The sequence below is a fragment of the Lemur catta genome, chromosome 3 (genome assembly GCF_020740605.2).
Source record: "Lemur catta isolate mLemCat1 chromosome 3, mLemCat1.pri, whole genome shotgun sequence".
NCBI classification, from domain to species: Eukaryota; Metazoa; Chordata; class Mammalia; order Primates; family Lemuridae; genus Lemur; species Lemur catta.
Window position 1 is genome coordinate 66,629,932 of NC_059130.1, and position 23,768 is coordinate 66,653,699.

The following is a 23,768-nucleotide window of genomic DNA, read 5'->3' on the forward strand; positions in this document are numbered from 1 at the left end:
TCATGGAACTTAGTACGCTAGTTACCAAATTCATGTGTACCAGTAAAGGAACAAAAATAGCTAAAGCCATTTAGATGACTATAGGCAGTGTTGGTAGAGAGGCATTTACTCTGACACCAGGACTTTCTATGTTAAACCTCTAGTGATTGAAATAATGTGATAATGGTTCATAATACGTAAATAAATGTGCAACATATCATAACACCCCCAAAGAGAGGCTCTGACATCCCTCCTCCCCCAACACATACTACTGTTTTAGAATTGCCTTGACTGTACACAGGTGGCTTCCTTATGCATTGAAGTTAGCTGGTTGTGTGACTACAGCTTCTACTAGACAAGAGGTTACTTCTGTAGTCTCAAATGAGGACTAGAGTCTGCTTTTCTGTGATTTTATTACATGAGCTTTACTGAGTTACTTGGGAAGTATTTTTTTAGACTAGTATGTGCATTTTTTTGTACTACATTGCAAACTGACAGTAAATAAGATACATTTCAACAGTTGGGCCATAAATTAGCGTAACCTTAGTTCTCTTGAGAGTTAACTTTCTATTCTTTACCTCATATTACATCTCTTTCTCCTGGTTCACCATCTTCCATGTGCTTCTTTAAAGTAGGTTATAACCAAGTTATGTTTTCATATCTTCTCTCACCAGTTTTTTAATTATAATAGAAAAACAGTGATGCAGGGAGTTTCGGAGAGGGATCTTATTTCAAGAGAGATGATGCATTAGATTGTTTCCTCATTGCTATGTAGCTTGTTTTCACAAAAATAATCCCTAGTGACTTTTGAGACCTTTCTGGATTTGTAATAGTGTTTTGTGTTTGTCCCAATTGACCAATAAACTTGAGTTCTTTTCTCTCTTAGAGCATCTTTAAATTTTCAGATGTATCCTTATATCTTGCACAACATGTGTTACCAATTATATGACTACTTGAAAATTTAAAAAAATGCAGTTAAGGAGTAAAAATTTTTTTACTAAAAACTTTTTCAACATTTTTTTCAAAGGTTGAAATAAGAAATTAATTTGATTTCTCTATTATATATCCTTTTAGTTTCAAGTAATTCTTTTACGTTATCATGTTCAAGAGGTTATACTAACTATAGATCTACCTCCTTGTTTTTGGTATGTTTAGGGAATTTCTTCCTAATGATTTTGGATTACTCTAGATGATGTGTCTTGAATTATTTATCGATATTCATAATGTTTAGTTTGTATCTAGCATAGCACAATGTCTCTGCTTTCCTGTTCTTTTCTGGGAGTGGGTTATCTAGTGTTTGGAGACATGCTTTGGCCTTCAGCCCATAGTAAACTATGTCATTTCATACACAAATAATCTGATCTCAATATGGTATTATAGAAGAAAAACTTTATTGGAGTCAGAGATAACCTTATGTATAGGCGCAGTAAATAATTATACAGTGTTATTTCAGGAGGTCTTGGATAGCACAGACAAAAAAGATTTTTGAGGTACTGGACTTCTGTAAAAGAGAAAAAGGACACACAAAACACAGGGGATTGTAAAAACTAAACTTGTGCTTTATAATTTGCCAGCAGTATTTTATTTATGAAGAAGATTTGGACAGTATTTTAATTGCCTTTTCATTTGAGATGGTACCATTAATGTATTAGATCCAAAATCCTTTCATAGAGTAAACATATTCCATTTATTGTTTTCTACAAAAAATTCTGTTAAAAAATAGTACGGTAAGATAAGGAATACACAGATTTTTTTCCATGCAGAAATTACTCTCTAATTAAATTGTTTAAATAGATCTTCTTAGTGAAGGACCTTGGAAAGAGATAATGGAAAAAAATATATTCTTTTAGGAGGGTCCCTGAGAGGAATCAAAATGTTAAATAAAAGGAATACTAGGATGACTTTAAGAAAGAGATTTTATTATTTTTTAAGAGAAAAATTCTAGGTTACCTTAGAATGGCTGCCACATGTAAATTGAAATGAACATTTGTAGTTCTTTCTGTCTGAATTCTGCTATAAGCATGGACTATGGTTGATCAGAGCTCTGCCTATTGATGATTTGAAAGATGGAGCTTAGAAAGGTATGGGTGACCGTAGGTGACAGTCTTGGGAAAGTACTAATTCTGGGATACAGAATGCAAGAGGTGCGGTGAGAGTGAGGTGTCCCTTGGAGTCTTGGTAGTGAAAGCAAAGAAAGCAGCTGAAGATAAGGGCCCTATGGAAGCAAGATAACATTTTTTTTAAAAGACAAATTCTGTCCCCCTACTGCCACAAAAAGTACCATTTATTAAAGAAACTACACTTCAGAGTAGCCACAGAAGAGGGTGCTCTTGAACTGAGAAACCATTATAATAAGCCAACTTGTCTTTCTCCCTCCATCACAAGATAACTTGCTATTGCTGATCCTGAAAAAGCCAATGCAAATAATCCTCAACAGAGAAAGAAGCCAGCATCTGTACAAAGTTACCATAAGTATAAAGCAGAAAATTAAAATCAAACCTTCTCAGTAAATTATACAAATACACACAAAGAATGGAAGCAAAAATAAAAAGAAAGGAAAGGAATAAAAGAAAACCACAAAACAGAGGAAGTCTGAAATGCAACACTGGAACATGAATAACCTATACTAAACAAGCAATTGCATTATGAAAGGGCACCATGAGTCAGACATGCAAAAACTCACGGCTGAAATGGAAAAACAACAGGAAGAAGTGTGAAACAGCAGCTGAGTTAACTCTTAAAAGAAAATGATGAAAAAACGCAAAACTCATCTCAGAAATGAAAAGGGAATTACAAGGTACCCAAAGGAAGATAGGTATTCCGGAAGTTCAGTAAGAGACATAAAGAATAGAAATGAAAAAGTCAAGAGAATGAAACTGAAATAAGAGAGATAAAAAGAAAGTGATAGAGAAGATCCTACATATTTAGTTCAACACCTAGAATTAGGAAACAAACAGAAAATTAACAGATGTAATATTTTAAATTAGAATTAAAAACCTTCTTTGAAATAAAATGAGATTTGAATTTCCATATTGAAAGGACTCCTGTCTCCTGTGTACCTGGGACAATTGATCTAGAACAACCAACTCTTAAGATATGTTAGGGTGTTTGTTAGACCTTAAAATAAAAGGGGAAAAAAGGCCTTTGAACCTCCAAGCCAAAAAATAATAAGTAATTTTAAAATGAAAAATACATTTAAAATGGAAAGAAAATCAACTTGGTATCACGCTTCTTGATAGCAACATAAAGCAAGAAAACAATGGACATTTTTAAGAAATTAAAAATGAATAATCATTTTAACTGATTGTGAAACATTGAATAAGGAAAAAACTTTTATGTCCATAGTGATACCCAAGATTACTTGTGAGTTATGTTTTGAGTGATTTTGAAAAAATGCTACAGTTAAGAAAATTTTCAGCCATACCCTTTGTTGATAAATGCTGAAATATTTAGATGTGAACTGTCATGATATCTGTAACTTACTTTCAAATGGGCCAGTAAAAAATAATATAAAAAATATAGAACTGTATTTGGAATTTTTCATAACAACTACTTGGCATTTTAAAAAGTTAGTCAAAATAAATGGCCAAATTTCAAATATTGTTGCATACCTAAAGATATATATCTTTTATATTGACCAAGAGACATTTTGTGAGTAAAATGTATTCCATCTTATACATCATTACTTTAGATCTTTGGAATAACCAACTAAGAATGACTTTTTCGTATTTCTGTATATTCTTAGAATTACTGTCAATCATCTAATCTTTGCTATTTTCAGCAGATACTTATTGAAACTGCTGGTGCCTTAGCAGGAATAAAGGTAGTGGCACCAAATTGCATGAATAGTCACTATATTCTCCCCACTGTAGACCACAGTAAAGAAGAAATAAAAATATGTCACTTTCACTTAAGAATGTCCTTTCAGAAGGTCCTTTCATTTAAGAATTTTTCCTGGAGGAAAATCTATATTCACTTATAATATTTATATGCTTTTGATATAAGTCCCTTTTCAGATATATGATTTGCAAATATTTCTCCCACTTGTAGACTGTTTTTTCACTTTCTTGAAAGTGAAAACACCAGAATTCTAAAATTTGATGTCCAGTTGTCTATTTTTTTATTTTGTTGCTGTATATATGATTTTTATACATAATGTAGATAGACATTTTAAATATACATTGTAAAATATTTTAAAGCAATGTGGGTTTTTTTGGTCAATGAATATTTATTTTAGTTTATTTTTAATTGAAGTAAAAATATACCGTATTAGTTTGCTAGGGCTGCCATTACAAAGTACCACAGACTGGGTGGCTTAAACAACAGAAATGTATTCCTCACTGTCTGGAGGCTAGAAGATGTTGGCAGGATTGATTTCTTCTAAGGCCTCCCTCCTCGACTTGTAGGTGGCTATTTTCCTCCGATGTCTCCATGTGGCCTTTACTTTGTCTCTTTGTCCTAATCTCTTCTTATAAGGCTACTAGTCATGTTTGACTAGGGCCAAATCTAATGATCTCATTTAACCTAATTACCATGTTAAAGACCCTATCTACAAATATAATCCTATTCTGAGGTGCTAGGGGTTAAGGGCTTCAAAATGTGAATTTTGAGGGGTATGTGGGGGTGCTCAATTCAGCCCCATAACAAATACACAACATGAAGTTTACCATTTTAACTATTTTTAAGTATATAGTTCAGTGGCATTAAATATTTACATTATCATGTAACTATCACCCCCATCCATTTCCAGAACTTTTTTCATCTTGTGAACTGAAACTTTACCTATTAAACAATAACTCTGGATTGTTCCCTCCCCCCAGCCCCTGGCAACCACCATTCTACTGTCTGTCTTTATGAAACATAGTATTTTGAAACATTTTTTTATCAGTGAGAATCTTCAAAGTTCCTGCAAATTAACTATTTTTATGCTAATTCTGCAAGGTATCTACAAACTTTTACCTAGATAAGATATTCTGGATGCTTCTAAATCATATGCAAAATTTTGTCTTCATTTGTACATCCACCTTTCTCTTGGAAAAAGATTCCAAAGTTCTCATCAGATTGCATAACTGCAGCCTAGAGACTTAGACCAATCTTTTTTCATTTATTTTTCAAGATAATTCAAAGTTTAGGTTTTTAAAATTTAATTTTTAAGTTGATAAGATGATGTATAATTTACAGAAAAAAGGGAAAAGGGAGTTTAAATATCTTCAGGTCTTATTATCTTGAAATCTAATGTTTATTTGCTATTTCTGAAAGGGTCAATAATTTTAAAAAACATTTTATCCAATTTTCTTAATTTGAGAAGATTGTATTTTTAATTCTTTTTTCTGCAGTTACTATTTTATTTTGTATTAGGTGTGCATTATGTCAACTTTGCATCTCATTATAAATGTAAATATTAAAAAAATTTTCCATATAAAATAACCTCTCCAAATTTTTATTTCGTTTTATTCCTATATTCACTCAACAAACATTTAAGTCTTTATTATATGTAAATATTATTTAATAGATATACAAAGAAGAATAAGACATGGTTTTTATCTTCAAGGTTGTAAAAACATATATACATAGGTGGGTATAAACAAATTAATATATTTAAAAGAAAAATAAACAAAGAAGAGAATTGGTGGTTGGTCCAAACAGATACAACAGCATGGGGAACAAGAGAGTCCCAGAGGTACAAGGCCCACTAGGAGGTGGCCAGTAGTTGGGTGTGGCTGAAACAATAGACTGCTACATAGAGAAAGGGTTGCTAGAGATGAGGCTTAAATGTGGTTTGAGCCATTTGAAGACCATTAAATGCTATGATAAAAAGCACCCTCTATGAACAGAGAGTTCTAAAACATTTTAAGTCTCAGAGAAAGACAGGATCTGAGAACATTGGGTAATGTTAGCTAACCTTATTACATAGTAATTTAATGCAGTATGAATATATTTATAGTCATGTCATTTAAAAATTTTCATTAGGTAGCCTTTCAAAGATTATTGATAAATACTGATTATTTCGAAAACTTACACTAAATATATGTTTTAATATATTTGGCATATTTAAATATTTCTCATATTTAAAAATAGTATTTGCCTTAGCTCTGTGTTTTTTAATTCTTTTTTCCAGCTATAAGGAAGATCAGATGGATGAGGAACTAATGGAACCTCTGAAATATGCTGAACAACTTCCTGTAGCTCAGATAATACACCAGGTTTGTTTTCCATTTTATTCTTTTGAAAGAAACAAGATTTTTAATCTCTGAAAAGTAATTGCTTTTGTTGGGTTTTTCAGAATCAATGTGCTATAGCTGAAAGGCATTCCAGGCCGTCTGTCCCTATTTAGACTACACCTATTACAGTTGAAAGTCTCATTCAAAGTACAATATTAAAAGGCTATTTGCTATGTAACACTAGAAATCTTCCTTATGTAAAATACAGGGTAAAATCAGAATTATCTTTTGTGCATTACTTAACAACAAAACTTAATTTCAGAAAACTTTCATTTTGAACCATTGTGTATAGTACTTGTTATAAGTGACAAGAAAAAAGAGCTGAAAAAATATCATATGGTATAATTTTTTTTGGAGTAGCTAAAAAGAGAAAATCTTGCCCTGCATCCTCCACCCCACCCCATTATCAGCTCTTATAAAGTATAATTCTGCATGTCATGTGGGCAATTTGTTAATTTCCAATTATAATGACTCTATCATCCCTTCTGCATAACTACAATCTTAGAGAAGACAGTGTGATAAGTATTTAAGCTTACACTTTGTACTGTAATTTTGACAGCATATAACCTCTGCCCTGCTGGGCCAGAATCTAATAATTTTAAATGGTCTGTTGACTAGAGTCATATAAGCCTTTAGACCCAACAGATTTTTCAGGACCTTACAGATTATAGGAAATTTTAAAAGCCCTTAAATGGCAGAGTTCTTCAGAAATGTTATGAGTGTTAATTGTTATTGTGAGTCTTTTCATGTCTTTTTCAATCAAAAGAATTTTTATTTAGCTCATATATGTTGATTAGAAGTGCCAGTTTGAGCTTTACTAAAAGAAACAGAGGCTTTTACTTTAAAATGTTAGCTATATATATTTTTTCATTGACATTAAAATTTAGTATTAAAATTCTGTGAGAAACTACAAAAAATGGTCAGAAATTTGCTCCTTTGGGAAGCTCATCTGTGCTTGGTAATCAGGTCCAGTTTATATGGCAGGAATTCCCTAGTGTTGTCAGAGCTTAAATGACCTAACAGTCTGCAAATGTCACATTTAAAATTCTGTCTTCATGCCTGACTCTCAGCATAAATGAATTAAACAGCAGAGCAGGCAGCAAGTCAATATGTTCTTAACAGTAAGAGTGAGCAATGAAACAGTTTGTGGTTTGCTCAGAATAGGTAAATAGAATCTGCCCAGAACAGTTCACCTAGAATAAAATCAGAAAGAGGAAACAAGAATTAACCTCTAAGATGGTTGACCAGATGAAATGTCAGTAATACTTTTATAGCATGAATGAACCAATAAACTACCTAGTTTATGTAACATCTGTGTTTTGCTATTATACACTGTGTGAATTCAAAGATGAAAATTTTTGACCCTGGTGAAAGTTTTAGACTGTGATTTTTTTGGCACTATAAAAGGCTGTATTAATTTCAATACTGAGCTGTAAACATTATATTAAAATTCAGTAGTACCTGATTTTACTAAATTTCTATCTTTAAGAAATTTTGCATGATAGGAATTTATTTTATTTTCATTTTTATTGAATAAAATTAATTGTTTTCAATTGAACAGTAGTCAGGAAAGGTCATTGTTAATACTAGGCTCTTCATCTATTCCTTTTTTTCCCTTTTTTGATAGTACTACAACTTCGGGACTGTTACTCTTGGCCTGTCCAAGTGGTCTCTAAACATATGGGTTATGTTGCCAGAGGTTCACTGATAAGTGGATTATTTGAAATCAACTTTTTCGCTAAGAGAATAGTAATATATGTAATAATTAGGTTCAGGCAACTCCATAAAATCTTTTTGATCTATATCTAAATTATAGCATTAGTGTAGTATATATTAATAACTAACCTCCACCTGTAACTATTTTTATGAGAAGTAATCTTGCATTATGGTTTACCTATACCTCTTTTGGAGCATGTGTCATTTTTATTTAAAATAAAGTTATTTATTTACATGTTTTATATGTCCTTTTTGATTATCTTTCTAGACATTCTTGATTTCTTAATATTTCTTTCAGCATCTTGCCTTGTACCATGTGTGCATATATCTGAATGGATAGATATGTATTTTTAATGGCACCTTGAAACATAGGACCACATCTCATCCCTACCACCCAGTCATCAGAAGCCAGGGACTCTCACTGTTAGTACAATTTAGAAGCTGCAGGAGAGATGGAGGCTTTTGGAGAGGGAGCAGGGGCAGAGGCCAAAATATGAGGAGAAACTTGATAATTACAAGAGAGAAGAATGAGGCCCAGTCATTTGAGTAATTCATTTCTTGTGTATGATATTTAAACTGCGTTTTATAATCAGGAGCTAGTTAGGATTCTCACTGTTGCCATTTTGTACAGTCAAATTATTTACCATTTTTCTAGCAGTCCTAGCAAATATGATTGTACATCTAAGCAGGAGACTCAAGTTATAAACAATAAAATTAATAAGAGAATCTGGTGAAATAGCCAGACATAAGCTAAATAAAATTGATAGCTTCTCTATATTTGCAATAAACACACAGAAATGGTAATGGGAAAAATTTTCTGTCCAACAATGAAAAGAACTATAAAATAATTATAATTAAATTTAACAAGTAAGCCATAGGACCAGTATAATAAGAATCATGTAAATGTACCATGTTTCAGAAACAGAAAGACATACCAAATTACTGGATGGTGGACAGGGAGGAACAATGTGATAAAAGTATAATTTCTCCCAAATTAGCAATTCTAATTACAATAGAAACAAGTTTTTTTTTTTAAGGTTAGGAAAAAATAACTATATGATTTATATGGAAGAGCAAGTGTCCAAGAATAACCAAAGAAAGTATGTAAGAGAAGTACTTGCTTTACTGAATATCAGAACATTAGCCTAAAGCAACTATAATCAGGTGAATATGGTGTGGACAGAGGAATAGACGAATGGATCAATGGAACACAATGGGGGAGTGGATTTCAAATTTACTGGATTCTAATTCACAATAAGACATACCTTTTACATACATAATGATCCTTGCTATATATATGTGTGTATTATAAGGCAGAAATAGAAGTTTTCAAGACTCATTTACCCTTATTACATGATATACTTTATTTTTTTTTTCTATTCTATTTTGTATTTTTAAAAATGCCAAGTAAGTCCTACTGAATTGATTTTACAAGCAACAGGTAGTCCTGACCTCTAGCTCAAAAAGCATTAGAATCTTGGAGAATCTCAAAAATTGTTTTATTATATTTGATAATTTAATATATGATAAAGATGATATTTTATTTCAGTAGGAAAGCAGTTAAACCTCTATTTCATGTTATGAACAAAATAAATTTGGTATAGGTTAAAGATTTAATGTAAAATAAATAAGTAGCTAAAAATCTTAGAACAACATATAGGCAACTACATATGTAATCTGTAGGGAAAAACTTTAATGAACACTAAAACCCCAAAGATATATGTAGTTCCATAAAAATGGAATATTTTATATGACACAACGTACCACAAAGTTAAAAGACAAATGTTAGGATCAAGACAAATATATTTACAAAGAAGATAACAGTAAATTGGCTAATAGGTATAATATAATGTACAAAGAACTCTTTGAAGTTTATAAAAGGCAAACAAAATAACTCAGTAGAAAAAAGTATAAAAGAGATGAAAAGCAATTTAGAAAAAAACAAACTGAAATGGCCAGTGAATGAAAGAAAAGAGCTTCAAACCCCGTAAGGAAGTACACATTACAGATTCAATGAAATTATTTAATGCTCATCAAACTGACATATGTCATACTTTGAAAAACAGTTTGGCAGTTTCCCAAAAGGTTAAAAAATTTACCATATAACCCAGTATTCCAACCTAGGTATATACCCAAGAGAAATAAAAACATGCATCTATACAAAAACTTGTTCATTGCAACATTATTTTTAATGGCCCAAAAGTGGAAACAACCGAAATGTCCATCAACTGGTAAATAAATTAGAAAAATATAGTATTAATATATCCATATAGAGAATATTATTCAGCAATAAAAGGGAATGAAGTACAGATACATGCTACAATATGCATGAACCTTGAAGCCATTATATTAACTGAAAGAAGCCAATCACAAAAAACTACATATTGTATGGTTCCATTTATATGAAATGTCCAGAATAGCCAAATCTAGAAAATAGATTAATGGTTGTTGAGGTCTGGAATGAGGTAGGGGAATGGGGACTGACTGCTGATGGTACAGGGTTTCTTTTTTTGGAGTGATGAAAATGTTCTAAACTTAGTGGTAATCATTGCATAGTTCTGTGAATATTCTAAAACCATTGAATTATACACTTTAAAAGGGTGAATTTTGTGGTATGTAATTTTATCTCAATAAATATATTTTAAAAATTAAAACCACCCATTTCTGACAGAGATGCTAGGAAAAAAAGTGCTTGTGTACATTGTTTGCAGATATATAAATTATTCCTACCTTTTTAGAAGGCCAACTGGCAACATCTCTTCACATTTAGTATACAGACACTCTGTGACTTATAATGGTTCGACTTAAAATTTTTCAACTTCACTATGGTGTGAAATGGTAGCAGTTTCGATGTAATGGACAATATTCAATAAATTACATGAGATTTTCCACACTTTATTATAAAATAGGCTTTGTGTTAGATTATTTTGCCCAACTGTAGGCTAACATAAATGTTCTGAGCACATTTAAGGTATACTAGGCAAAGCTATGATGTTTGAGAGGTTAGATGTATTAAATGCATTTTTGGCTTGGGATATTTTCAGTTTACAATGGGTTGGTAGGGACCCCATCATAAGTAGAAGAGTGTCTATATGCATACTCTTTGACACAATGGTTCCACTCATGAGAATCTAGCCCATGATTCTAATATATAAATAAAAGTACTAATATGTAAGTATCTCAGTACAGTGATATTTATAGCAGCCTTCCTGTGGGCACAACAAACTGGAAACAACGTGAATGCCCCTCAGCATACTTGATACAGTATGTATGATTTTCAGAAGCCACAATGCAATAGAGCAAATGCATGCTTTTCTTTATTTTTTTAAAATTGGATTTATTTTCTTGCCAACTAACCTTCTTTCCTTTCCCTCCTGAGAGCAGAAAATTTAATATAGTCACTTTTAGATAAAGTCACTCACACCCAGGGTTTTCTCCCTCTTCTGCTTCTTCCTGGGATGATGGAATCACAGCTCAGGTAATAGGGTATAGTTGACACAGTTTCATGCCACTAAGAGATTCAAAGTCTTCCTGACTGAGATATATTGTTACATCGTATGGTTTTAGATTGGCATCTATTCTGGTAACCACTGAGATGGCTGGTGTGCACAGCACATGGGTTAATACTTGACACATCATCTCTCTACACATGGTTGCTTAGCTCTGGCAAAGTTAGAGGAAGAGAACAAAGTAGGTAATGGGAGAGATCAGCTCGTCATTTGCTGTCATTCCTTCTTTATCTTCCCCTCTCTTCTGTCTTCTGACTCTCACTTTTCCTTCTTCTCATTTCCCTCCATATTTCCTTCTATTTCATTTCCTTCTATTTCTAAGTCAAGGTGATAGAATCCTTCCCAAATGTTGGTGAATTTTATTAGTATTTTTGTTGAACAGTTAACTAAATGGAGTGTTTAATGCATAGTAGACACTGGATAAGTATGATGACTACTGATTGTTGAATTTAGGCTTTTTTGACATACACTGATTGAGAAGCAAAGATGGTTAAGGGATCTCTAAAGAAGGTCACCAAGAGCTTATTGACAAACCTGATGATACTCAGATTTCTTTCATAGCCAACAATGATAGAATTTATTAAACATTTCTGAAAAGGTATGCAAATTGTAACATCCATTATATTAACTATTTAGGCAATCTAGTGGTCTTGTAGCAAAGTTTAAAAGTACAAATCATGAGAAATATAAATTGCAATTATTGATATAAGGGACATTACTATATATATGAAAGTACAACTAATCCTTTAAAGATTGATTAAGTTCTTAGGACTTAGAATATTATGCAGAAATAGCAGAAAAATACATAAAAAGAAAATGGTTTGGTTAACTTTGCATGCTTATATTGATAATTTCCCTTTAAAGGTAATTATTTTTTCTCTAGATCTGTTTACTAGGAAGGGAGGTATAGAACTAGTTTGTCTTATTGAGACAGAAATAGAGAGATGTGGATGATTTTTCCATATAAGTAAACTTTACATTTACTTCACAGATATAAATTTTAAAATTAAAGTACTTAATAAAAAAAGAGCTTGACTTTTGAATTAAGATTTAAAACTTGTGAATATAATTTGGTATATTTATGGAAAACTGGTATTTTTTTCTTTTTTGTAAAAACAATCACTTGCAGATGGGACAGGTAACATTTTTTTTTCTTTTTTTACAATTAGTAGGTTCATATCATTTTAATTTGTAAACATTAAAAGTTGATTAATACCATGTAGTGTTTATTGAATTATAAAATGACAGTGACTTAAAAAACAGAAAAGTCTTTTCAAAAGAGATATGTATGTGGTTATTAATGTATATTAGTTTCAAATATAGATGTTATTTAAACTTTCTTTGAAGTAAAATATTTTAGAAATGTACAAAAAATGAAAAGATCAGTTATGAATATATTTATAATTTAGTTGTTATCATAACACTTTAGTCTCATCTAGTCAGGCATATCTTTATATTTATTTCACTTTGCATCAAGAATCAATTTTAGGTATCCTTGACAGATATTAAAATATTTAAACCAGTGCTATTTAGGTTTGGGAGATGACACTGATACAAAAATGTAGGCAGATCTATGAGTAGAACATATAATGAGCAGAATAGGTAGATTACCTAGAGAACCTAAAAACCCTAATATGTATATGGTTTATATAAATGATTAAGGTACATCAGAGATCAGTGGGAAATTAAAAGATTAATCAATAAATGATGCTGAGACAATTGATTAACTATTAAAGGGGGAGGAATACTAGATTCTTGCTTCATAACACATGGAAAAAATAAATTCCAATTGGATTATAGCTTAATGTGAAAAAAAATAGCAAAACATTAGAAAAGTGTGCTGGTAAATATTTATGGGTAAGGATTTCTAAGCATGAAAATTGTAGCAAAAACTACAAAGGAAAATTGATATATTTGACTTTGCAAAAATATAAAATTTCTTTACATCAAAATGAAAAGGCAGATACTAAAGTGGAAAAATGTTTTTCTTACAGAATTTATATCCTTATACAGAGAGAACTTTTACAGAGAGATAAGGAAAAAATTGAACACCCCAGTGAACTTACACAAAGAACCTTCACACACATGCCTCAAAAGTTGAAATAAAAATGGCTAATAAAGTGATAAAAACATGTTCATGTTCATTAATGATCTAAGAATTATTTCACCCAGAAAGTACCATTTTTTTATCTCTTAGATTAGCAAAGATATGAAAAGTAATAATATTCAGTGGTGATCAAAGCACTGATACTACTGGAGGAGAGTATAAATTGGTACAAATTGAGGTCATTTTGATAATTTGTTCCAAAATATGTAAATTCATTTATAAACTAGTTAAACATGACAGGCTGAGGACACAGTTAATTCTTTCCCTTTCTAACAACACTACTAAAATGAGACTAAAGACATAAAATATATAAACCCCAAAAGACAAAGAAAATAGAAAAGTAGAAATAGTGGATGACAGCAGCAACAACATTTGGAAGAAGAAAAAGTTACCGATGGACAAATGGTAACGAATTTAGCAGAGTGGAAAAGCTGAGCCCTACCTTCTATCATGGGAGAGCCCTGTAAGAAAAAGCCAATTTGTACTGCAGAACCTTGGAAGGGTAGGTGCTAGGCACTTCTGAGATTGGGTCCAAAGTGGAGCTCCCTCTTGTCCTCCCAAGTGTTTTCCTCCTATTTAGCTCTCAGAACATTGGCATTCAGGCTTATATTTTATTAGGCAGACCACTGGACAATTCTTCCATGAAATTTCCATTCTAATATAAAAATTATGTACATTTTGAAATTTGCAGCACCCCAGTTTCATAGCCACGTCCCCTTCTATTTACCCCACTTGTAAGCCCACTGGTTGATAAGTACTGTTAATGTATAAAGAGCTTATGATCAGCTTTTTATTGCCTCACTCTTAACTATGAAGATACAACCAAGAATCATCAGACTTTTGGGGAATATACTCTTTACAAAAGGCAAAGATTAAAATAACAAATGGGCAAAGGGGCCTTAGCAAACATACACAATGGTAGGAACATAAAACAAAAACAACAACAGTAACAACAACAATAATAATCTCAGAAAGAAATGAGAAGGTATTTTATTTATGAAACAGGGTACTTACAACAAGGAATATTCAGAACACAAGCAAAAGCTCTTAGAAATTAAAAAAATGAGTAGAAATAACAATTTCAATAGAAGAAGGGTTTGAAGGCAAAATTGAGGAAATTCCTCTTCAACAAAATAGAACAGAAAGACAAACAGAAGGGAAATTGGAGGGAAAGGTTAAGAAAATTAGAGGAGTAATTGTTGGTAACTAATTCTTCATGAGTTTGTCACATTTCTTTACGTCTTGTCAGCAGAGGCACTAAGAGCCTTTTGTTCTGGATTATCTTGTCAAAGGTGTTTGTATAGTGAACAGACTTGAAAGATAGAGATAGTGACTCTGTCTGGGGTAAAGGGTAGATTTGGGTGCTGTCCAATATAATGAAGATAATCTCTCTCTCCAGAGCAAAGTTGGACAGGTTTGTTGCAGCCTCTTATAAAAAGGTTTGGGGTTTTCTAATCTTGGGATTCCTTGTCTGTTATTTAAACATACTGTGTACATAGCATCTACCTGGGCCCACCACTGCATTGCCACCATGGGACTTGGGATGCAAGGGGAATTGGCACAAATATGAAGCTCATGTTACCTTGAGTAATAAAGTTCTTTGTCTTTGACCGAAGAGTCTCATGTCTTCTGCCAGTATCCATGAAACTGTGCTAGGCCAGCTTGTGTGCTTGGAAATAGGGTAAAATTTCAGACACTTCACAGTTTTAGACAATAACTGATGAGGTCCAACATCTGACTAATAAAAGTACTAGAAAACGAGGACAGAGCAAATGGAGGAAAGAATATATTAAAGAAATAAAATAAGAAAACTTTTCCAGAAATCAGTGGTTCATTAACAATGAGTAACAAATATACCACATACCAAGGAATATAATTTTGAAATTTTTAGAACAGTAAAAAATAGAAAATTCTAAAAACTTCAAGAATAAAAACAAAAAAACCGAAGCCCACAACCAAAAGAATAAGAATTGGAATGTCAGCCGGGCGCGGTGGCTCACGCCTGTAATCCTAGCACTCTGGGAGGCCGAGGCAGGTGGATTGCTCGAGGTCAGGAGTTTGAGACCAGCCTCAGAAAGAGCAAGACCCCATCTCTAATAAAAATAGAAAGAAGTTATCTGGCCAACTAAAATATATATATAGAAAAAATTAGCCGGGCATGGTGGCGCATGCCTGTAGTCCCAGCTACTGGGGAGGCTGAGGCAGTAGGATCGCTTAAGCCCAGGAGTTTGAGGTTGCTGTGAGCTAGGCTGACGCCACGGCACTCACTCTAGCCCGGGCAACACAGCAAGACTCTGTCTCAAAAAAAAAAAAAAAGAATTGGAATGTCATCAGACTTCTCCATAGCAACACTTCAAACAAGAAAGCAGTGGAATGATGTCTTCAAAATGATGTGAGAAAATAATTTCCAATTTAAGGTTCTATTCACTGCCAAATTATCCTTTAAGTATCATGATGTAGGAAAGACATTCCAAGTCTCAGTAGCTATCTTTTCCCTATTCATCCTTTCTCAATAAGTTACTTGAGATATGATTCATTAAATGAAAGAGTAAACCAAAAAACCTGAAAAGATTTCCCAGGACACCAGAGATTGTTCCATCAAGGTAAGATGCTAGTGAAATTTCCAGGTTGATGGTGAAGTGAGTTTTGGAGTGACAGCTGTGTAGAAGTTTAAAGGATAAAGAGTACAGATTGGAGCAGGACAATGGAGACCTTCAAGATAGATGTCTGTGATGAGTGGAATGATGATAAATTATTTGATGTGATTGACCATGCAAAGAGAAATTTTAAACTTAAGAGTAGATTTAGTTATAGCCACATAGAAAATTAAGTCAGCAGGATAAAGAAGTAACTATTAATTTCAGGAACAAAAGTTGTACAAGAAAAGATATATTATCAGAATATATTTTGTGGCTCAACTCAAAGAATAGTTACATAGTGACATAGTGAAACAATTGACTATTTAACAAAAATTTGCAACTTAAATATGGTGACTACATTATGCTATGAAAGCAACAAAGCACGGTATGAACTCAGTAAATGCAAAGTACTTAATTTAAACCTCTCAGCAGTCTCTATGTTCTTGGTTTTGATGATTATTTTCTATTTATGAAAGTAAATTTATCTTTATTATCTGAGTCTGTTCCTAAAATAAGCAAGGATATGCACATATACACACATGCATGCATGATTTAAACAACTGGATTACAGACCTTTTGGTAGATGCTTACCTGGGGTTTAAGATGTGTGAGAGATTTAATTCTGGGACTCAACATCATGAGACAATTTTATCTTCATTAATTCAGGTCCTTCCACTAAAGCAAAGGGTCTATGTAAACAAAGCCACAAACCCACATATGCTTTAATAACTTCAACTTACTCAACTGTTATATACCAATGAATACTTTGCCTTGGCTAAGGAATATCTACTCCCCCGCCCCCCTGTGTTCTTATCCATATTCCAGGCTTTCTCTAGATCCCCTATTTCAGCTACAAGGCCTCTTACAAATCCTTTAATATTTTGATAAGATTAGTAGGTTGCAAGATTTCTATTTATTAATGCATCTCTGCACACTGTACATGACCGTGGTAGAGTATAACCGTACTATTCTCTTTTATTCCTACAAGCTGCACAAAGTCTAGAGCTATGTATCCATTACAGATTTAGTTTCCTGGAGAGAAATACTAGCATCTACTGCTAGGCCTTCACTTAAAACATAGAAGATTATCTTGCAAAGTCTTGTTTCATCTGTTCTTTGTTATTCCTTTTTAGTCCTGACGTAATTTTTTGCAGTATAACCAGTTCATATAGTATCCTGGTGTGTTCATTGTCTCTCTTTGGGGGCATTCTTGGTATTTGGGTGGGACAGTTCTAGTTCTATTATTGTGCAGTACTGGGCAGTGCATCGCAGGATGTTTGGTATCTCTGGCCCTTCCAAATACTGGTTGCCAGTAGCATTCCTCAGTCATTGTGACACCAAAAAAATGCCTTCACCTTTTGTGAACTCCCCCTCTCCTGTGGAAGACAGTACCACATCAGGATGAGGACCATCACAGCTGGTTATTTGCAGTGTCTCTCCATCGAACCTGTTATTTGTATAATTTAGCCTTCTTACTATTATAATTGTGACATTTCAAAATATGCATAATGGAGAATCTCTTCTCATTTTTCTACATTCTGAAAAGTTGTCTTGGGCTCTGCAATTCTAGCTCCTGTTATTATAGACATATATTGGGCTAATTTTTTAGTTCTCCATCCTTGTTTATTGTTACTCTTCATTTTGTTCTATTATAGCTATTTTGGCATTTTAATGGTTTTTTAAAATTGCAGTAATGCTTACCCCAATATAGCTAAACTTTACTAAAGATTGACTGAAATCTCTATCAAGTAGAAAATCTCTGACACCTCTTCTAAAAAATGTGCCTATTGAATTATTGATATCTGGAAACTCATCAAAAGGGTACTGAATCCATATCACTGTCTCTGCCTAGATACTGACTTAGATTGCTTCAAAATCTTACAGAGCTTTCCCTGACCATAGCAACTTTAAAACTGATGTCTAGTGAAAAGTAATATATTGTTCATTTATTTTTATTCCAATTATAAGGCAAGTAATGAAAATTAAACTTGAAGGTCATGTGCTAATCTTCTACATCAACTGGGATATGTTTTTAAATTAATATAAATTAACTTCAGCTTTCATATTCTAATTTACGACAATCACTTCTAAGAATATCACTTCTCAAGGAGTAAATGAAAGTGGAAAGCTGTTTGAAAATAATGATCAGTATTTCAATAATGATTTTTCATCAACTTTATGTAAGTTTGACAATTTTTGGCCCATCTATAAATTTATCATTATATCACTTTCTGATATATTAAATTTTTATGATAAAAATGAAAAGTGTGAGCATCACTAATCATAGATATTCCAAAGCAAGAACAGATACTTGTTTTCACCCAATTTATAAAGATTTTAAAAATGAGAGTAGTAGTTGATATTGATAAGGAGGCATCTGCTCTTTTCCATTTTTGTTGTGCAACTGTGAACAGGTACAAAACATCATATTTCACAATTGATCATAATCGTCATCAGAAAATAACTAGTATCACTGAAAAAGTTATCATTTCCACTTTGCACGTGAATAAACTGAAGTTCAGAATTGTTTCAATAATTTGCCTATGGTCTTCCATCTCATAAATGGTAAAGCCAGAATTTGATTCTAGGTCTGTTTGACTCCAGAGTCCATCCTCTTAACTACTGTGCCATTCATTCTCCTTACAAACATTTAAAATTTCTTACAAAGAATTTTGTTCCCAGAAAATTTTATGAATGAGGTGTCAACAGATGTATGTTTTGGTTAATTGAAACCATATTTTGGAAGAATAAATATCCACAGACTTAGTTCATTATTCTTCAGCAGATGAGTATCCATCTCTTTATAAACTGGCTTAAAGAGACTCATCCTCTTCAAAATTTTGTTTCTGATTTCCTTCTCCACCCCAATTGTACTTGGCTTTCCAGTGAGGATTTGAGAAAGCAGAGATCTGAAGGGATATGGTTACAAAACGTGATAGGGGAAGGTGCTTTTAAATTAGCTTTGGTTACTTAAAATTTTACCTACATATGACTCACTTGAAAAGAGAGAAAAGTTTTTGCTATGTGGTTACCTATTCTGCAGTGTTCCATATTTAATTCAGATAATTCAGCAACCTTAAGGATTTAATAAGCTTTTGTGAACAATCCAGATAATCTAGCCTCTATTTATAACATGATCTTTAAGGACATTATTTTTTATTTCTGTACAACTGATACTAAAGAGAATGTTTAGAATATAGCTCACTCACTGGTTGAAGATTGCCTATACTAATTTTTTTATCTGGTTCCTCACTACTGTGAGCAGCCTAATAAATAGTGGAATGTCCAAAGTTGTAAGAAAAAATGAGTGTCAAAGAGCCTTAATGATCATTAACTTATAAGTGGACCTGGAATACTTGAGAATTAGCTATACACAGCTAAAGCAGTCAGTAATTAAAAACAACTAGACAAATACACATTTCTTTCACAAGTCAAAGTAATTTAGAGTTCATCACATTTAGAAAGCAGACATCCCTAATGAATATTAGACATTTGACCCTTTGTATTGCTTTGAATATTAAGATACTTGGTAGTAATTAACTTTACTCCCTTTGGGTTACAGCTTCTTCAGCACAGTTACTAAGACAAAAGGCTTTCAAAAAAGTTTTTGGTGCTTCTTCAACAAAGAATATATTAGAGATTTTTTTCTTCTTTTAAAATATTTTTTATAAATAGTAAGGACTTGTTAACATATACTTTATGATAGATTTTCATTTTATTAGCAGATACTATGATTGAGTCATATGGCAATTCTAAATTGAGTTTTGATCTTTTAAAATTCATTGTAATTTCATAAATATGCCAAATATGAAGAATGTTTTCCTTTTCTGTATTCCATTCTGATATATTCTTAGGTTTTCTGACTGTATTTGTTTTAAGGGTGAAGTATAGACCATAATATTAGGGGCATAAATGTGCTTTGGTAGAGGATTATTGGTTTTTAATAAATGACTTTCTAGGGGTTCAAGTAAACAGTACTGGAAGTGAGGAGGTGGACCCTTTTCCAGCTTCAAGAAATGGAAAAGAAATGGAAAAGGGATGCTCCTTGGTTAGTTCACTAGCTACATATTTGCACCTACTTTTAAGGTACAGAAACTGTATAGGGAAGGAAAAGTACATTATACAGTGAAGAAAACAGGGGTTTAATTTACAGTGTAATAGGGTAAATTAACATTAGTTTAAAAAAAAGGAATTAAGGAAAATACTCTGTTACTTTTATCAAATGACTGTCATTTTTATATGCCCATCTTAATAAACTTGTCATCAGTCAAACCCAGGGATCCACCAAAAACAGTACTAGAAATACCAGTGGACAAAGAAGCAAATAAAGCCCCAGGGGATCTCTTCTTATATAGATGCAGAAATTGACTGTCTAGACAGAGACATATTAAAACATAGTTCCCTTCAGCTGCATGCTATATACTTGGCAATATAGTTAGATGCTGACTTACAACTTGATCGAAATAGTGTGACCAGGAGTTATTTAATCTGTCATCTAAATTGACCTGAAATCACCTTAATGTGCTTCCCAATAAGAGTTGAGATTATCATTCACTTTAAAACTTATGATTCACTGTGAAACTGGTATACGCATGTCAGAAAAGTTATTCTTTACATTAAAGGAATCAATGTCTTTAGTTACACATTTTTAACATTGAAGATTAACTTTCATTTCATTCCGCCTATCATGTTTAGTGTGTAATTTGTGTATTATTGTTTTAACTTTCTCAGATTATAATTTCCAATCATTTTTAGACATGCACAGATTTTTCTTTTAAAGATTATTTTACTTTAATCTACACTCAGATGTGTTTATCAGTGCCTAATGTATTTGTTTGATTTTGTTTGTCCTTTTTATTTACCAGTTCTATAGCCAAGGCTAGTACCTTGTGAAAACAGAATAGTATCCATGTTACCTAATTTTGATTAATTAAGGGGTTTCTAGTTTTAAATGTGCCAATAGACATTTTAATCTTGTGAAATAATTAAACATGTATACTTTTAGGTAGTGTTATTCAGTCTGTAACATTGCTAGAGAGAGATGTAATAATTATAAATGGATAAGTTAGGCACTAATTAAAATTTTCCTCCTGCTAAATAGCTCTATCTAGTATAACTAAAATTGTTAAGGCCTGTGATAAAGTGGTAAATTTAATTGACATTTCAACAATTTTTAGAGCTGTCACACTTCTTATTTTACTACTTTCACATCTTAGTTGGCTGTTTTGTACAAAAATAAAGTAAAATAATAATTGTTATAGACTATAAACCTTAATCTGCTGTCTTCATCTAGTATAGAAGTAGAAAAGATCTGTTTCAGAGCATTGTCATTGACTAAACCACATAGAGACCTTTACCCATGGGAAAGATCATTATAAGTAAAGTATGGGAAAAATAATAAGATTTGGTTTTTGTACAATTATGTTCAACATTTTTATGTTGATTATCATGTTGAAAAGTGACTACTTCTGTTAAAAATACTTTGTCAAACTTTACATAATTTAGTAAAAGAATTTAGTTTATGATCTTTGATACAAGCAAATAGTGTTCCAAAAAATGAATTTGACTGAAATTAACTTTTTTCTCCTAAGAATAGTTTCATTTAAGCACAGTGGGAGGCTTAATGATTTGTTTTTCAGACTATATATCTCAAAAGAGAAGATGCCAGTCCTCAGACTTTAATACTTGAAAGCATGTGATTATTCTCTTGGGAGCCCCACTTAAAAGAAGTTTTAGAAATTCTCTCTGAAAACAAGGAGTTGGAATTTACCTGTTGTTTAAACAGCAAAGTAACAAAAGCCCATTATGGTAATTAAAAATTTTTTAAAAATTATTTACCCATTTAGGAATAGTTGGACAATTGGAAACAAGCATTATTCATTATTGGTATGTTGGTGATTTTTCTTTTGATACCCCATAAGACAGATGTAGTTTTAATATACCTTTTGGATTTTCACTTGGTACGTATTCCCTAGAATTCAAGATTAATAGTTGTTTTTCTTTCAGTACTTTAAAGATGCCTTTCCATTGTCTTCTGACCTTCATGGTTTCTGACCAGCCCATCTTCAATCATTCTTACTTTTGTTCCTCTGTAGCAGGGGTCTATAAACTTTTTCTTTAAGGGGAAAATAGTAAATACTGTAGGCTATGGACCACATGGTCTTTGTTGCAGCTACTCAACTTTTGGCAGTAGTATGAAAGCAGCAATAGACAATATGTAAATGAATGAGCATGACTGTGTTCCATTGAAACTTTATTTATAAAATCAGGTGGCCAGTACATGTCTTGTAGTTTACTGAACTCTGTTCTGTAAGAACAAATCTCTTTTTCTGTGACTGCTTTTAAGATATTCTTTATCATCATTTGTCAGTGTTTTGATTACAGTGTCCCTTTGTATGGCTTTCTCTGTGTTTCTTCTGCTTGGTATTGAGCTTTGTGGATCTAGTGGTTTAGAGTTGTCATGAAATTTGGAAAAATTTTAGCTGTTATTTGTTTTAGATATTTTTCTCCCTCATCACTTGGGACTCCAATTGCACAAATGTTATCCTGCTTGATGTGGTGCCATAGCTCACTTAGGCTCTGTTTATTCTTTCCTGATCCCCTCCCCTTTTTTTTTTGCCTCTGCTTCATTTTGAGTAAATTCTATTGCTATTTAATTAGTTCTCTGATATTTCTTTCTTTCTTTTTTTTTTTTTTTTGAGACAGAGTCTCGCTCTGTTGCCCGGGTTGGAGTGAGTGCCGTGATGTCAGCCTAGCTCACAGCAACCTCAAACTCCTCAGCTTAAGCGATCCTACTGCCTCAGCCTCCCAAGTAGCTGGGACTACAGGCATGTGCCACCATGCCCGGCTAATTTTTTTTTTCTATATATATATTTTTAGTTGGCCAGATAATTTCTTTCTATTTTTAGTAGAGACGGGCTCTCACTCTTTCTCAGGCTGGTCTCGAACTCCTGACCTCGAGCAATCCACCTGCCTCGGCCTCCCAGAGTGCTAGGATTACAGGCGTGAGCCACCGCACCCAGCCTTTCTCTGATATTTCTTTTGTAGTGTCTCATCTGTTGCTAATTCCATTCAATGTATTTTTCATTTCGTGTATTTATTTATTTCTAGAGATCTTATATGAGTCTTACTTATATATTCTATAATCTCTCCTCATATGTTCATGTTTTGTTTTTTTTTTTTACATTCAATTTAAAATATCTGCTTTCCTATCTCTGTATACTAAATCTCTCATCTCTTTCATTTATGGGTCTGTTTCTATTAATAGCTTTTTCTCCTGGCTATGTGTCATATTTTTTTTCCTTGTTTGCGTGCCTTGGGGTTTTTTTTTTTTTTTTTATTGGATGCTAGATATTTTTATTTTTATTATTGTTAGCTGCTAGATTTTGGATTTTTATTTTATTTATATAGTGAGTGATAAATTTTGTTTCAGGGTCAGTTTGATCTATTTAAGGATTACTTTTAAGTTGTTTTAGGCAGATCCAGAATAGTATTTTTTTTTCTTTTTTTGAGATAGCGCCGCTATCTCTGATTTATTCTGATTTAGCTTCACTATAAGCTGTGACCTGATACTGTGTATATAGTACAAGCTCTGTCC

General features: G+C 32.5%; 1 protein-coding gene across 1 annotated transcript in view; it reads left to right on the forward strand.

Annotated features, from left to right (window-relative positions):
• The window catches only part of PIGK (phosphatidylinositol glycan anchor biosynthesis class K), a 108,971-nt gene that overhangs the window by 73,814 nt on the left and 11,389 nt on the right, over positions 1 to 23,768 (forward strand). The window contains exon 10 of the mRNA XM_045547721.1: positions 6,098 to 6,182. Coding sequence (XP_045403677.1) covers positions 6,098 to 6,182 — 85 coding nt within the window. The remainder of the gene's footprint in view (positions 1 to 6,097; positions 6,183 to 23,768) is intronic.